This window comes from Stegostoma tigrinum, chromosome 8 (assembly GCF_030684315.1).
Source record: "Stegostoma tigrinum isolate sSteTig4 chromosome 8, sSteTig4.hap1, whole genome shotgun sequence".
Lineage (NCBI taxonomy): Eukaryota > Metazoa > Chordata > Chondrichthyes > Orectolobiformes > Stegostomatidae > Stegostoma > Stegostoma tigrinum.
The window spans coordinates 100,369,230-100,383,475 of NC_081361.1; the positions used below are offsets into that span (position 1 = coordinate 100,369,230).

The window sequence follows — 14,246 nt, forward strand, 5'->3', positions numbered from 1 at the left end:
AACCCCACTGCCTTTTTCTAGCTGCTATGGAAACGTGATTCAACTTAGTGAATCCCTTTGGGAGTGAGTTCCACGTTTTCCCAACTCTCTGGGAAAGACGATCTTCCTGAATCCATGACTGGATTTATTCATGACAGTGGCACCACACCCGGCACATTCTCGTCCGAGCCACTCGCCATCCTGACTTGGAAATATGTCGCCGTTCTGTCCCTAAGGGGCATTTTGGCTCAACCTACGACTCACACGGACTGCAGTGGTTCAAGAAGGCAGCTCACCACCACCTTCTCAAGGGACAACTAGGGATGGACAATAAACACTGGCCCAGCCAGTGACACCACATCCCATGTGTGAAATTAAAAAAGTGAGTCTCATATTTAGTAGCACCTGTTTTTGAACTCACACAAAAATTCCTCCACATCTAACCTATCAAACTCCTTTATTATTTTAAAAGCTTTGATCAATTCTCTCCTCAGCTTTCTCTTATTTGGAAAACACGGGTCTAACCTCCTCAATACTTTCTGCTAGATCTAAACTCTCTATCACCAAAATATCATGAATAAATATAATTAGCTGAGATAACAAGGTGTAGAGCTGGAAGAACACAGCAGGCCAAGTAGCATCACAGGAGCAGGAAGGCTGACGTTACGGGCCTAGACCCTTCTTCAGATGCTCCTTTGCTTCTCTGATGCTTCTCGGCCTGCTGTGTTCATCCAGCTCTATACCTTGTTATCTCAGATTCTCCAGCATCTGCAGTTCCTACTATCTCAGAAATATAATTGGCTGTTGCTTTCAGGGTGTCTAAATTTGGAAAGACTTTGTAAATCTGAAGCATAAGGGACTTGGGAGTATCAGTTCAAGATTCTCTTTGGGTTAACATGCAGTTTCAATTGGCAATTAGGAAGGCAAATGCAATGTTAGTATTCACTTCAAGAGGGCTAGAATGCAACAGCAGAGATGTATAATGTTCTGGTCAGACCACATTTGGAATATTATTGAGCCCAGCTTTGGAACAGATTTGGGCCCAATATTTAGGGATGGATATGCTGGCTTTGGAAGGGATCCAGAGGAGGTTTACAAGAATGATTCCAGGGATGAAGGGTTTATAATTTGACGAGATGCTGTGGAAGCTGGGTCTGTATTTGATGGAGTTAGAAGGATAGAGGGGGATCTGACTGAAGGTTACAGGATTCTGAGAGATCTGGACAGAGTGGATGTGGAGAAGGTGTTTCCACTGATTAGAGAGACACATCCTCAAAGTGAAGGTGCAACACTTTAGAACGGAGATGAACCAGTTTATAATTCTTACTTGTCTCAGGTCTTTTATATTTACCACCCTGCCCCAGCAAAGCATGTAGAAATCGAAAGGAAAAATTAAGATTGCATTCGGAAAGGACTTGCGTTGACTATTGAGAAACTTGTCGATCTCACTTAGTGCTTACCGTGGATCCTTTCTCTCCAGGAGATCCCAGAGGACCCAGATCACCACGATCACCCTGAGTTAAACAAAAAACACAAACCACAGAGTCAAGCAATGCTCAACAGACAAAGATCAAGTCTTTCCAAACTTTCACCAAACTGACATGAAACGGAAGATCATGAGGAACAGGAGCAGGGTTAGGCCATTTGGCCCATCAAGCATATTTACCCATTCAAAAGCTGCCATTGCGCCAGAGGGAATCATTGCAGAGGGAGATGATTGGGGGTGAGTTTAACCTGAGGGTCACCACGTCTCAGGCAAGGGCTGAGTTTGCGGCCGACAACACAGGATTTTCACAGTAACCTCAGTCCGTGAGAGAACTGAATCCACAATGTCAGCGTTTCTCTACATTGCAAAAGCAAAGCTGAGTGAACTGAGCCCTTCTGACAATCAAGTATGCCATTCAGCCCATTGAGCCTGCCCTACCATTTAATGAAATGATAGCTGATGGGCCATTGCAATGACTTTTACTCACTCTGACTCCATAGCCCTGTACACCAGGAGTAATTTGAAATCTACCTAAAACATCCTTGAACCTTGAGCTTCCAGAGCCCCCTGGAGTACAGGATGCTCAAGATCACAATCCCCTGCATAAAAAAAATTCTCATCTTGGGCCAAGCAGCATCTCCTATTTTTTAAACTGAGCCCCCTGGGTTTAGACAGCCCATCTACAGGAGACATCTTACCTGCATCTATTTTGTCTTTCACTATTTTGTTAGTTTCAATGATGTCACTTCTCATTCTTTGTGTCTCGAGAGAACATGGGCAGAGATTTTCCAATCTCTCTCCGTTGGGCAAACCTGCGTACAGTACACCAGCTCTGGTATAGCCAAACTCCTATACAACTGAACACAAACAAAGTTGCTGGAAAAGCTCAGCAGGTCTGGCAGAATCTGTGAAGGAAAAAACAGCGTTCCGAGGAAGGGTCACCGGACCCAAAACGTTAACTGTTTTTCTCCTTCACAGATGCTGCCAGGCCTGCCAGGCTTTACCAGCAACTTTGTTTGTATTCCTGATTTGCAGCATCCCACGTTCTTTCAGTTCCTATACAACTGAAGCAAGGCTTCACTACTCCAGTACTCAATTCCTCCTGTGATAAAGGGTGACATTATTGGCTTTCCATTAACCTTCGTCACGACACAAAAAACTGTATATAGTCCTATAGGTGTGGCCTCAGCAATACCCTGTCAGGCCAGGTGCAATAAGACTTCTTTATTCTTAAAACATATTTTCCAATTTGGATCAGATTGAAAGATAAACTCTTCATAAATCCTATATTGCAATAGTGACAAAACTTCAAAGAAAGATTTCATTGGCTTTATAGCACTTTGGGACATCCTGAAGCTGAGAAAGGCGCTGTTTAAATGCAGGCTATTTTTGTTAACATGTTCTTAATATTTATTTACTCTTGGCCTGTGTTCTTCCTATGATCACCATCATGACACTGTGCACACAATGTGTTTCCTGTAGACCTTGTCTATTGATATTAATGACAGGTCACTGCAGTGCGGTAACCTTTCTCCTTCAGAAAGGTCAAGCATTAAACACCTGGCCAAGTTACATCAATGGTTAAGAATTTCAAACATGTCTGCCCAAGGCATATTTCCAATTCCAGAATAAATCTTTGTGCTACCTCATGACTGTGAGAATTAAACTTGGTTGTGTTTGCCTTAACTTGCACCAAATCCAGTTTATCCATCAGTCGGGAGCTCCCTGATCTACCTGCATCGAGTGCTGCACTGCTGGAATTTAAAATTCTCCTCCTGATTTCAAATCCCACCATTGGTCTCATCACTTTGCTGCTTCCCTATCTCTGCAACTTTCTTCAACCCCACGGACCCACAAGACTTCTGCATTCCCCTAGTCCTGGCCTCTTGTGATTCCTCACATTTCATCACCATTGAAGATCACACCTTCAGTCTGGAACTCGCTCCGGAAACCTCTTTGAATCTTTACCCTTCTCTCTCTCTTTGGTCAAGTCTTTGGCCAGCTGCCTCAATATCTAGGGTCGGTGCCAGATTTTGCTTGTTAGTCATTTATGTTTCGTGCCTTTGGATATTTTATTGTGTTAATGGCTACATAAATATTAGTTTTCATCAGAATTTTGTTCTAAGCAGATTTATATCAAACCCAAAGTGTTAATTTAGTCTCTCCACACATACTCCCAGACCTGCTGAGTTTCTCCAGCAGTTTTTGTTTATTTCTGATTTCCAGCGTTTTGTTTTTATACAAATATCAGTCATTGTTCTATTGCTATTGAAATAGATAACTAACTGCACCATGTCTCACTGTTTGTCTCTCAGAAATGACCCGAGAAAGCAGATATAAACTTTTTAGTATTTTATACGGAAACAACCTGCAGCATTAGCATCAGAGGCCAGCTTTTACTGGAGGGATGTGTTGCAGGGTTCGTAGGAAGGAGAAAGAGATTGCAAGATTGGTGGAGAGAAATGGGGAGGTTTCAATGGGACAGGTACGAAGTGGCAAGGGTGCTGAGGGCAGGCTTCAAGGGAGTTGGGAGAGTGAAGGAAATGGCAAGAGAGTGGAAAACAGAGAGGGGGAGTTTGCAATTGAGGAGAGCGAAGTAGGGAGGATGCAATGGGGCTGGGGGAGAGGCAGAGAGAGGATGCAAAGTTGTTGAGGGGGGTGATGGTGCAAGTTTATGGGAGAAACAGAGAAGTTTCAGGGATTGGGGAACTGAGAGAGGTGCTTCAAAGAAGGAAGAGTGTCAACAGAAGTAAAAGGAATCTGTTAAATTATGACGGCAATCAATTTTTTGCAAATGAATGTGGAATCTCCAGCTTAAGGCTGCACACTTTCTGGGGAACATGAAATGAATATCATTATAATGAATGATGACAATTGTTAAATTTAAGTTTGGAATTGAGATGTGAGGTGCAGTTAAAAGAAAAGCAGTAACTACCTGGTCAAAATCTTTCAAATGTGTCCGCGTCTATACTGTGGACAGTGTTTTGGGTGATGGTTTTACAAATAATGGATAAAGGTGCAAATAGCAAGTAATTTTCCTAAATCTGTATAAAGCAATTTGACACCACTGGGATAATGGGAACTGCAGATGCTGGAGAATCCAAGATAACAAAGTGTGAAGCTGGATGAACACAGCAGGCCCAGCAGCATCTCAGGAGCACAAAAGCTGACGTTTCGGGCCTAGACCCTTCATCAGAGAGGGGGATAGGGTGAGGGTTCTGGAATAAATAGGGAGAGGGGGAGAGGCGGACCGAAGATGGAGAGAAAAGAAGATAGGTGGAGAGGAGAGTATAGGTGTCTCTCCTCTCCATCTATCTTCTTTTCTCTCCATCTTCGGTCCGCCTCCCCCTCTCTCCCTATTTATTCCAGAACCCTCACCCTATCCCCCTCTCTGATGGAGGGTCTAGGCCCGAAGCGTCAGCTTTTGCGCTTCTGAGATGCTGCTGGGCCTGCTGTGTTCATCCAGCCTCACATTTCATTATCTTGACACCACTGGGACTGGTTCCCAGCTTGGAGGACCCCAAAGGTTGTAAATGGGAAGGTTTAATAATGGGTTGGGGAGAGTAGGTGTCATTGGAACAGAAAAATCACATGATTTCTCTCCCTGACCCTGATCTTGTTTAGAGTGAGATGAGGCCAAGATGTCTACTTAGTGCCAGACTTGATACAATAAAGTTAAATTCTCTATAGTCTTCCCAGATCATACAGCTGCTCTGTCACTAGAAAGAGAAGGGGAGAGAGATGGTAGTTTCACCGGAGGGTCACCACTCTCCATCATAGTAGCCAGAGTGAGAACCAAACTCATGGTGCTGGTATCATTCTGCATGGCAAACCAGTTATCCAGCGAGCTGACCTGCTACAGTAATGTCTAGCCCAAAGCTCTGTCACAAACCTCATCCCTGGGATATCAGGAAACTGCTGGAAACATTCTCAGACACTGGAAACAAAAAAAAACTTCTTTTCACAGTGGAATCGGAATGGTTTCAGTTGAAGGGAAATGTCACGTTAAGACTTACCTTTTCACCAAGTATTCCTGTGGGGCCTCTCGGACCAGGCAAGCCAACAGGACCCTGGAAAGAGACAAAAATAGGACAACATTACTTTGAAGACAGCGTTCGCTAACATTTTCAAAATTATTAGCTAGGGACAAGAGGAGGCTATTCATCCCCTTTAACCTGCTCTGCTGTTCACCAAGATCATGGTTTTCAACCACACTAGCCTTGTTTCCATTTCCCTGAATCTCCTTGTCCAATGAAAACTGGTCACTGGCCCCTCTCCTGTTTCTACAGGCTACACATGGGTCTCCAGTTAGATTTATTGGACCAAAAACTCAGCAGCTCAGCAGCACGTTCTGATGAAGGGTCTAGGCCTGAAACGTCAGCTTTTGTGCTCCTGAGATGCTGCTGGGCCTGCTGTGTTCATCCGGCTCTACATCATGTTATCGGAGCTTTTCCCTGCAGCAGTCTGATATTTAAACTTGCAGCATCAACTCTCCCTTGACCTCCAGAAACATGAAGAGCAAATTCTGGCCATTTCTGTGGTGTGGATGCATCCTCAGTGAAACAAAATCCAGAAATGAGCAACTTAATCATCAGAAAACACATTCTGGTCAGATTGTTCTGAGTACAAATCAAATCAAGATAAACTGGCAAGGGGCTAGTGCTTTAACCCGAATGAGATACATTTTTAGAAAACATTACTCATGGCTTGCCAAACCGAAGGAAAACGAAAACCACATTGTCTGCATAAGCTTTTTGTTATAGTTTAAATCCACAAAAGATTTCAATGAATCTCTTTAAGAGTGTGCTAGCCTTTCTGGATGACATCAAGTATGATACATCTCTGTACGAGATAATGAGAAAGGTCTGTACATAACGTAGGGTTTTTACACCTGCATATCATAAGAAACCAAATTCTTTGGCTTCCTAAAGATAGCTCCAATAAAAGCAAAAACTATTATTGTGGTTTTAACCCTTTGACTCCAGAACTAAACCAATCAGTGAAGCAAACTTATTTCATTCATTCATAGGACATGCCTGGGACAGCATTTCTGGTCCATCCCTGATTGTTTGAAGGCAGTTAAGGGTCTCCCACATTACTGTGGGTCTGGAGTCACGTGTAAGCCAGACCAGGTAGGAGTTTCACTCCCTAAAGGACATTAGTGAACCAGATGGGATTTCCCCCCAAAAATTGACAATGGTTCCAGTGTCTGTATTAGATTCTCAATTCCAGATTGCATAGAAACATAAAAACATGCAGGATTGGATCAGGAATAGGCTGTTCGGCCCCTTGAGACTGCTCCACCATTCAACATGATCATGACTGATCATTGAGATCAGTACCTTAATCCCACATAATCCCTAATCCCTGATCCTGCCCAACATATCCTTTGATTCCCTTTAGTCACAAGTGCTATATCCGCCTCCTCCTTGAAAACGCAATATCGTGGTCTCAACCACTTTCTGTGGCTGAGAGTTCCACAGGCTCACCACTCTGAGTGAAGATATTTCTCCTCATTTTAGTCCTAAAAGTTTACCTCTTATCCTTAAATGAAGATCTCTGGTTCTGGACTCCCCCACCATCAGGAACATCTTTTCTGTATCTATCCCGTCTAGTCCTGTTCGAATTATATAGATTTCTGTGAGATCCCTCTTCATTCTTCTAAACTCCAGTGAACACAATCCTAACCAACTCAATCTCTCCTCATACATCAGCCCTACTGCCCAAGGAATCAATTAGATAAACCTTCACTGCACTCTCTCTGCAGCAAGAACATCCTTCCTCCGATAAAGAGACCAAAACTGCACACAGTATTCCAGTGTAGCCTCACTAGTGCCATGTATTATTCATAACGTGGAGGTGCTGGTGCTGGACCGGGGTGGACAAAGTTAGAAGTCACACGACACTAGGTTTTAGCCCAACAGGTTCATCTGAAATCACAAACTTTCAGAGCGCTGCTCTTTCATCAGGTTTAATTCTTTCATTAAATTCAAATTTCACCAGCGATGATGAACTCAGGTCCCCAGAACATTATCAAGGTCCTTGGGTTAATAATCTTTAACCCTTTCACAGGATGAGGGCATCACTAACCAGGCAGCATTTATTGCCCAGAGGCCAGGTAACAGTCAACCACATCGCTGTGGGCCTGGAATCACATGTAGGCCAGACCGGGTAAGGATGGCAGACTCCCTCCCTCAACGACATGAGTGAACCAGATGGGTCTCTCCCCCAACAATTGGGGATAGATTCATGGCCATCATTAGATTCTTAATTCCAGATATTTATTGATTTCAAATTCCACCACCTGCCGTGGAGGGATTTGAACCCAGGTTGCCCAGGACATTACCTGGGTCTCTGGATTAAAAGTCCAGCAAAAATACCATGAGGCCTTTGCCTTCCCTCAAAAAGCTTATAGCCTAGTGTTAATACGTTACTGGCACAGTTTTGGCTCATGTGTTCTGCTAAAATCACAAAGGTTACAGCACAGATATACCCATGGACTTGATCAGTGTTTGCTGGTCACAGAATTAGATTTGTTAGAGCACAGAACAAGCTATTTGGGTTACTGTGCCTGCTCTAGCTCTCTGAACGATCGTTGTTACCTAATGTCAATCACCTGCTTTATCCCCTAAACTTTGTGCATTATCTTTATTCAAATATGTTGGAGTATTCTCTCGGGCTGAGGATTGTCCTCCAGCCTAGCATCAAATCCATAAGAGCTGCTTGGGAAAGAACAATGTATTATCATTCTGTTGTAACCAATGGGTATTTTGCTGTGGTCTTTCTTTCTCTGTTTTACAAAGCACCACATGTTCAAACTACAATATCAGGCGGGACCAAAATGACCAATCCAAACGAGTATAAAATTCGGACATGCAACAGGAAAGCTGCTCCCAGAGAAAACGTCCGTGATGACATTAACCACTTCAAAGTGGATGTGCGAAACAACTGAGTCTGGGAAACATTTTAAAATGCACAGATGAGAGCGACCAGGAGCCATGAGAGTAACAGAGCCGGTGATAAACCCAGAAGGGAATTCAGGGAAAACCTCTTTCCGACTGAGAATGATCAGAGTACAGCCCTCACTACCAAACGAATAATTAAGGGGACTCGCAGAGATATATACATCACGGGAATTTAGGTAACAGTATGAGGGAGAAAAGAATCAAAGCATATGGTGTTCAGGTGAGATAACATGACACTCATGTGTACCACAAACACTGGCCTGGACCAGCTGGGCCAAATGGCCTGTTTTGTTGTGATGTAACAGGTGTTACAGAAATAGACCATGTGGTACAAATCATCCACGTGTTTGCAGGAATCATAACAAGTTAGCATCCAAATTCAGCCAGTAATAGGGAAGACAAATGCAGTGTTGGCTTTAGTTCAAAGGGAATGCAGAATAAAAGTTGGGAGATTTTGTTAAAACTAAACAAGGCACTGGTCAGACCACAGCTGGAAAACAATGAACAGTTTTGGCAACCCTTATCTAAAGGCAGATATACAGACATTGGAGGCAATCCAGAAAGATTTCACTGTCTTATGAGGAGAGGGTGAGTAAATTGGGCACATACTCACTAGAGTTTCACAGAATGAGAGGTGACCTTACAAAACATAAAAGATTTTAGGGGGCTTGACAAGGTAGATGTGAGATGCTGTTTCTCCTTGGGGGAGAGTCTAGGGCCAGACAGCATCATCTCAGAGTAAGGGGTCACACATTTCAGACAACGATGAGGAGTAATTTCTTCTCTCGGACGGTAGTGAATTTTTGGAATTATTTACCACAGACGGCTGTAAAGCCTGGGTTGTTAGCTATATTCAAGGCTGAGAGAGACAGGTTTTTAATCAGTGAGGGAATTAAGGGTTATGGGGAAAAGGTAGGAAAGTGGAGTTGGGAGATGATCGTAGAATGGCAATGCAAACTCACTTCAACTCTTTTGTCATGTGATATTCATACATATCATCTCTTAATTTACTGGTAGGAAATGTTTGACTATCCCTTTGCCTTTTTTTAAAAACATTAATAATGTCAGCAGCAGGACCTGAGTATTTGCTGAAAACACAGAGCTGTTACTGAACAACCCAAGAATGCTTGTAGCGACATTACCAACAAAGAAATATAATTACTTGAGCCTGAAACGTGGCTCATTTGCACTTAATAGAAGTGACAATACATTCGTACATGGTACCCATTCTTCTAAAACAAAAAGAATATGTTCAGGCATCAGGCTTTTTGTTTGAAAGAACCAGGAGCTGGCAAGGGGGAGCTTATAGTCCCTTGTGGCCTTCTCAATGACAACACCTTGACCCATTAAAATCAACATGTCAACCAATTAGAGATAATGGGAACTGCAGATGCTGGAGATTCCAAGATAATAAAATGTGAGGCTGGATGAACACAGCAGGCCAAGCAGCATCTCAGGAGCACAAAAGCTGACGTTTCGGGCCTAGACCCTTCATCAGAGAGGGGGATGGGGGGAGGGAACTGGAATAAATAGGGAGAGAGGGGGAGGCGGACCGAAGATGGAGAGTAAAGAAGATAGGTGGAGAAGGTGTGGGTGGGGAGGTAGGGAGGGGATAGGTCAGTCCAGGGAAGACGGACAGGTCAAGGAGGTGGGATGAGGTTAGTAGGTAGCTGGGGGTGCGGCTTGGGGTGGGAGGAAGGGATGGGTGAGAGGAAGAACCGGTTAGGGAGGCAGAGACAGGTTGGACTGGTTTTGGGATGCAGTGGGTGGGGGGGAAGAGCTGGGCTGGTGGTGTGGTGCGGTGGGGGGAGGGGATGAACTGGGCTGGTTTAGGGATGCAGTGGGGGAAGGGGAGATTTTGAAACTGGTGAAGTCCACATTGATACCATATGGCTGCAGGGTTCCCAGGCGGAATATGAGTTGCTGTTCCTGCAACCTTCGGGTGGCATCATTGTGGCAGTGCAGGAGGCCCATGATGGACATGTCATCAAGAGAATGGGAGGGGGAGTGGAAATGGTTTGCGACTGGGAGGTGCAGTTGTTTGTTGCGAACTGAGCGGAGGTGTTCTGCAAAGCGGTCCCCAAGCCTCCGCTTGGTTTCCCCAATGTAGAGAAAGCCGCACCGGGTACAGTGGATGCAGTATACCACATTGGCAGATGTGCAGGTGAACCTCTGCTTAATGTGGAATGTCATCTTGGGGCCTGGGATGGGGGTGAGGGAGGAGGTGTGGGGACAAGTGTAGCATTTCCTGCGGTTGCAGTTCAACCAATTAGTCTTTCTTCCTCCTGCAGTATCAATTGTTCTGACTGTTTGCATCTTGGCATTCTTGCACTTGTCCTGATGAATGCAAGACAGAAACTTAGACAGCAAAGGTTCTAACATTAATATTGCAATTGACGACCGGACACTTATGTACCCTCACCTGCACATGGACACAGCAACATTTTTCAAGACAACTCTCTTCACGCTCAATGTCATCATTTGAACGGAACCTACAGAAAGACTGGTTCCGAAAGGACTATCATTGCTTCTGATATAGAACATATTCCAAAAGTCAATCTGATACCAGATCTAAGAACACATCTCATGTTTGGAGTTTAAAATCAAAATGAATGCAGGCAGGAACCAGACATACCTGTAATCCAATCTTCCCAATGTTTCCCACATCTCCTTGTTCTCCCTATATGATCCGAGGAAGGGTGCAAAATATTTATTATTAGTGAAGGAAATACATTGAGCATGCTTTGAAAGGAATAATTCTTTGCAGCTGTCGATAGAACAGCAGTGGTTTTATGACCACCAGTGAACCATAGCAATGGGTGTCCAGTGTTAAAAGGATTCTTGCATTGAAAGAACATAACAATTACCTTAACGCCGTCTAATCCAAGCACTCCAGGGTATCCTTTCCGACCCGGTCTTCCCTAGAACAAATTGATTTATTGTACACCAGAAATAAACAAGACTTCCAACAGCCAAAAACAATTACATCTAATTTACAGTATAGCAACAGAGGCCATTCAGCCCTCAAATATTTACTGCCATTCAATACGTTTGAATTCTATCCATCTACCCTGGCTGAGTATCCCTTAGTCTCTGATATTATCAAAATTCAAACACTCTTCACTTTCAATTATTAACCTGTCAACTGCAGCAGTTCAGCAAGGCAACTAAATTGCCCCTTGTGTCTAGGGGCTGAGCAGGCTAGGTGGGTTAGCCATGGGAGGTTTAGGGTTGCAGGGATACTGTAGAGGGGTGGCTCTGGGCAGGATGTTCTTCGCAGGGTCAGTGTGGGCTCAAATGGGTCAAATGGCCAGCTTCCACACTGTAAGGATTGTATGAATCACTCATGGGACATGTGCATCACTGGCCAGTGTTTGTTGCCTGTCCCAAACTGCATTTGAACCAAACAGCTTGCCAGGGCACTGAATGGGGCAGTAGAGTGTCGACCACATTGCTGTGGGTCTGGAGTCATGTGTAGGCCAGACCAGGTAAGGATGGCAGATTTCCTTCCTTGAAGGACATTAGTGAGCCAGGTGGGTTTTTCCCAACAATTGCAATGGTTTCATGGATATCAGTAAGATTCTTAATTTTGGAGTTTTTTTTATTGAAATCAAATTCCACCACCTGCCATGGCCTGGTTCATATCCAGATCCCCAGAATCGGAGCTGAGTTTCTGGATTTAATCTTTTGGAGACAACACCACTGGGCCATCTCCTCCTCCAGTCCAAATTCTACAGCTTTAGCATCCTGAAAATGAATGACATGTTCTATATTTTCTCACCAAACTGCTCAGAGGTGTTACTACAGCTGTGTGGAGGAGGTGGGGCATAAATAGCAGAGCAAACTCAATGGGCTGAATGGCCTATTCCAGCCCCTGGTTTCTGTATTTCTTCACATCCTAGAAGCTGGGACTCCTAGCTTAGAGGATAGGACAATATTACTGCCCCAGAGGGTCCCTCCCTGATGAATAGGATATTGTATTTTAAAGGGCCCACATGAATTAGAGGTTATTTCCTGAATGAGATGTTAAAATTTAACACAAAAATTTCACTTAACCTATTTTCCAAACCTACCTGCTCAGAGGTGTGTACCATCTGGAGCGGGTGGGACTTGAACCCAGATCTCTTGGTTGAAGGGTAGTGTACCATCACTATACTACAAGAGCCCCCAGCAAGAGTTTTTTTTAAAATTTGATCTATTCTCCTGACTAAGCTGTTCAGAGATGTTATTATACACCACTGGAGCAGGTAAGGCTTGAACCTAGGTCACCCTGGTCCAGGAGGTAGGGACATTATCTCTGTGCCACAAGAAGTCCTAACAAGAGGTTAAAAATAAAGTAAGGATGTGCAATCTTTGTTATCCAGTTGGATCGCAATTAAAACTGACATCTTAATTTTTATTCCCAATGAAGCAGAACACCACGCTTCACTGCGAACCTCACTGTTGATATCGTGCACTCAGTATGAAGTCAGCGGATTCGCTTGGCGCCATTTACTGCATGCCAGTCCTGTCAGCATCCTGGCATATGTGCCCGTACGTGTAGGTTACGTACAGCAAAGGAATCTCACCGATAATGTCAACCAGGGGCCAGGGCATTCGCCAAGTAAGAGCACATTGAACCCTTCTCCATGACCTTTGTAACAGCTTCTGCAAATTCATTGCAGCTAAAATCTCCTGACACGTTTCAGGAAGCTGCAAACTTCAATGAAAGTTCTGTACGTCTCTAATTCGTTAAGTGGCTTTCCTGCTAAATGTAAGAAGAAAAATCCAAAGAGGAAGTGGGCCTTTTCACATGTGATTGATTGCACATGAATCCAATGCAAAACAAAAATCAGTGCGCAATGTGATGTATGTTTCCTGAGAGAGGTTTTAATCAGGGGATTTATAACACAGGATGCTTAGCTAGGTCTTAGCGACAATCACAACGTGATACTGTGGGGCATTAGCTTACTGTTTTGGAGAAATATTGCGATTGTATGGTTTGAATCTTACCAGTGGTCCATGACTTCCTGGAGGACCCATTGGGCCTTCATCTCCCTGTAGAATAAGGATAAGTTTTCAAATATGTTAGAGATTATAAAGTCTGCAATCACAAATATAGACAGCAGACTTTACAATAGAATGGACTAGCAAACAAACCCTGATGGAATGGCAACTTTGCAATTGATAATACACAAATGTTCCCCTGAATGTGGATGTTAATTTGCTCCCAAGTCACATGGTGATCTATGAAGTCTGTTTCCTGATAATCGGCACATTTACAGAATGCGGGATTATGTGTCATTCACCTATTACTGCTTGTTCCAGCAGCATCTCTTTGGAAATGTTCCAGGCACTTAATTCAACAATGAGCTTGCCCTATCTCAACAATATAATTAACATAATTGGGATAAGAGAGAAGATTCACGTTCTAAATTCCAGAGTTTGCTAGTCCTCTTTTTTTGCTTAACCTGTTTTTTCCTGAATCAACCTGTTCGGGGATGTTATTACACATCTCTGGAGCAGGTGGGACTTGAACCCAGCCACTTTGTCCAGGGGTTGGGACACTATCAACACACCATAAGAGGGCCAAGCTGGCCATTTAAATCACTAGTGTTATGTGTACAGCCTGTTGCTCTTAGACTACTTGCTAACTTTAAATACTTGCGTGATTTACACACGAATTATTTAAAACTCAAACTGCAGAAAGTTCATGTTGCTGATTGTAAACAAACGCGCTTTCAACTCTGGACAATAAACAGTGAGGGTCTCGGTCCGAAACGTCAGCTTTTGTGCTCCTGAGATGCTGCTTGGCCTGCTGTGTTCATCAGCTCCAC

The 14,246-nt window shown here is 43.8% G+C and overlaps 1 protein-coding gene across 4 annotated transcripts in view; it reads right to left on the minus strand.

Moving 5' to 3' along the window:
* Nucleotides 1–14,246, minus strand: part of LOC125456638 (collagen alpha-1(XXIV) chain) — a 373,921-nt gene that overhangs the window by 114,766 nt on the left and 244,909 nt on the right. For all 4 annotated transcript variants that reach the window (XM_059648175.1, XM_048539953.2, XM_059648174.1 and 1 more), the window contains 5 exons: nucleotides 13,423–13,467; nucleotides 11,298–11,351; nucleotides 11,066–11,110; nucleotides 5,482–5,535; nucleotides 1,440–1,493 (listed from right to left, as the gene is read on the minus strand). In XM_059648175.1, the coding sequence (XP_059504158.1) occupies nucleotides 1,440–1,493; nucleotides 5,482–5,535; nucleotides 11,066–11,110; nucleotides 11,298–11,351; nucleotides 13,423–13,467 (252 nt within the window). The remainder of the gene's footprint in view (nucleotides 1–1,439; nucleotides 1,494–5,481; nucleotides 5,536–11,065; nucleotides 11,111–11,297; nucleotides 11,352–13,422; nucleotides 13,468–14,246) is intronic.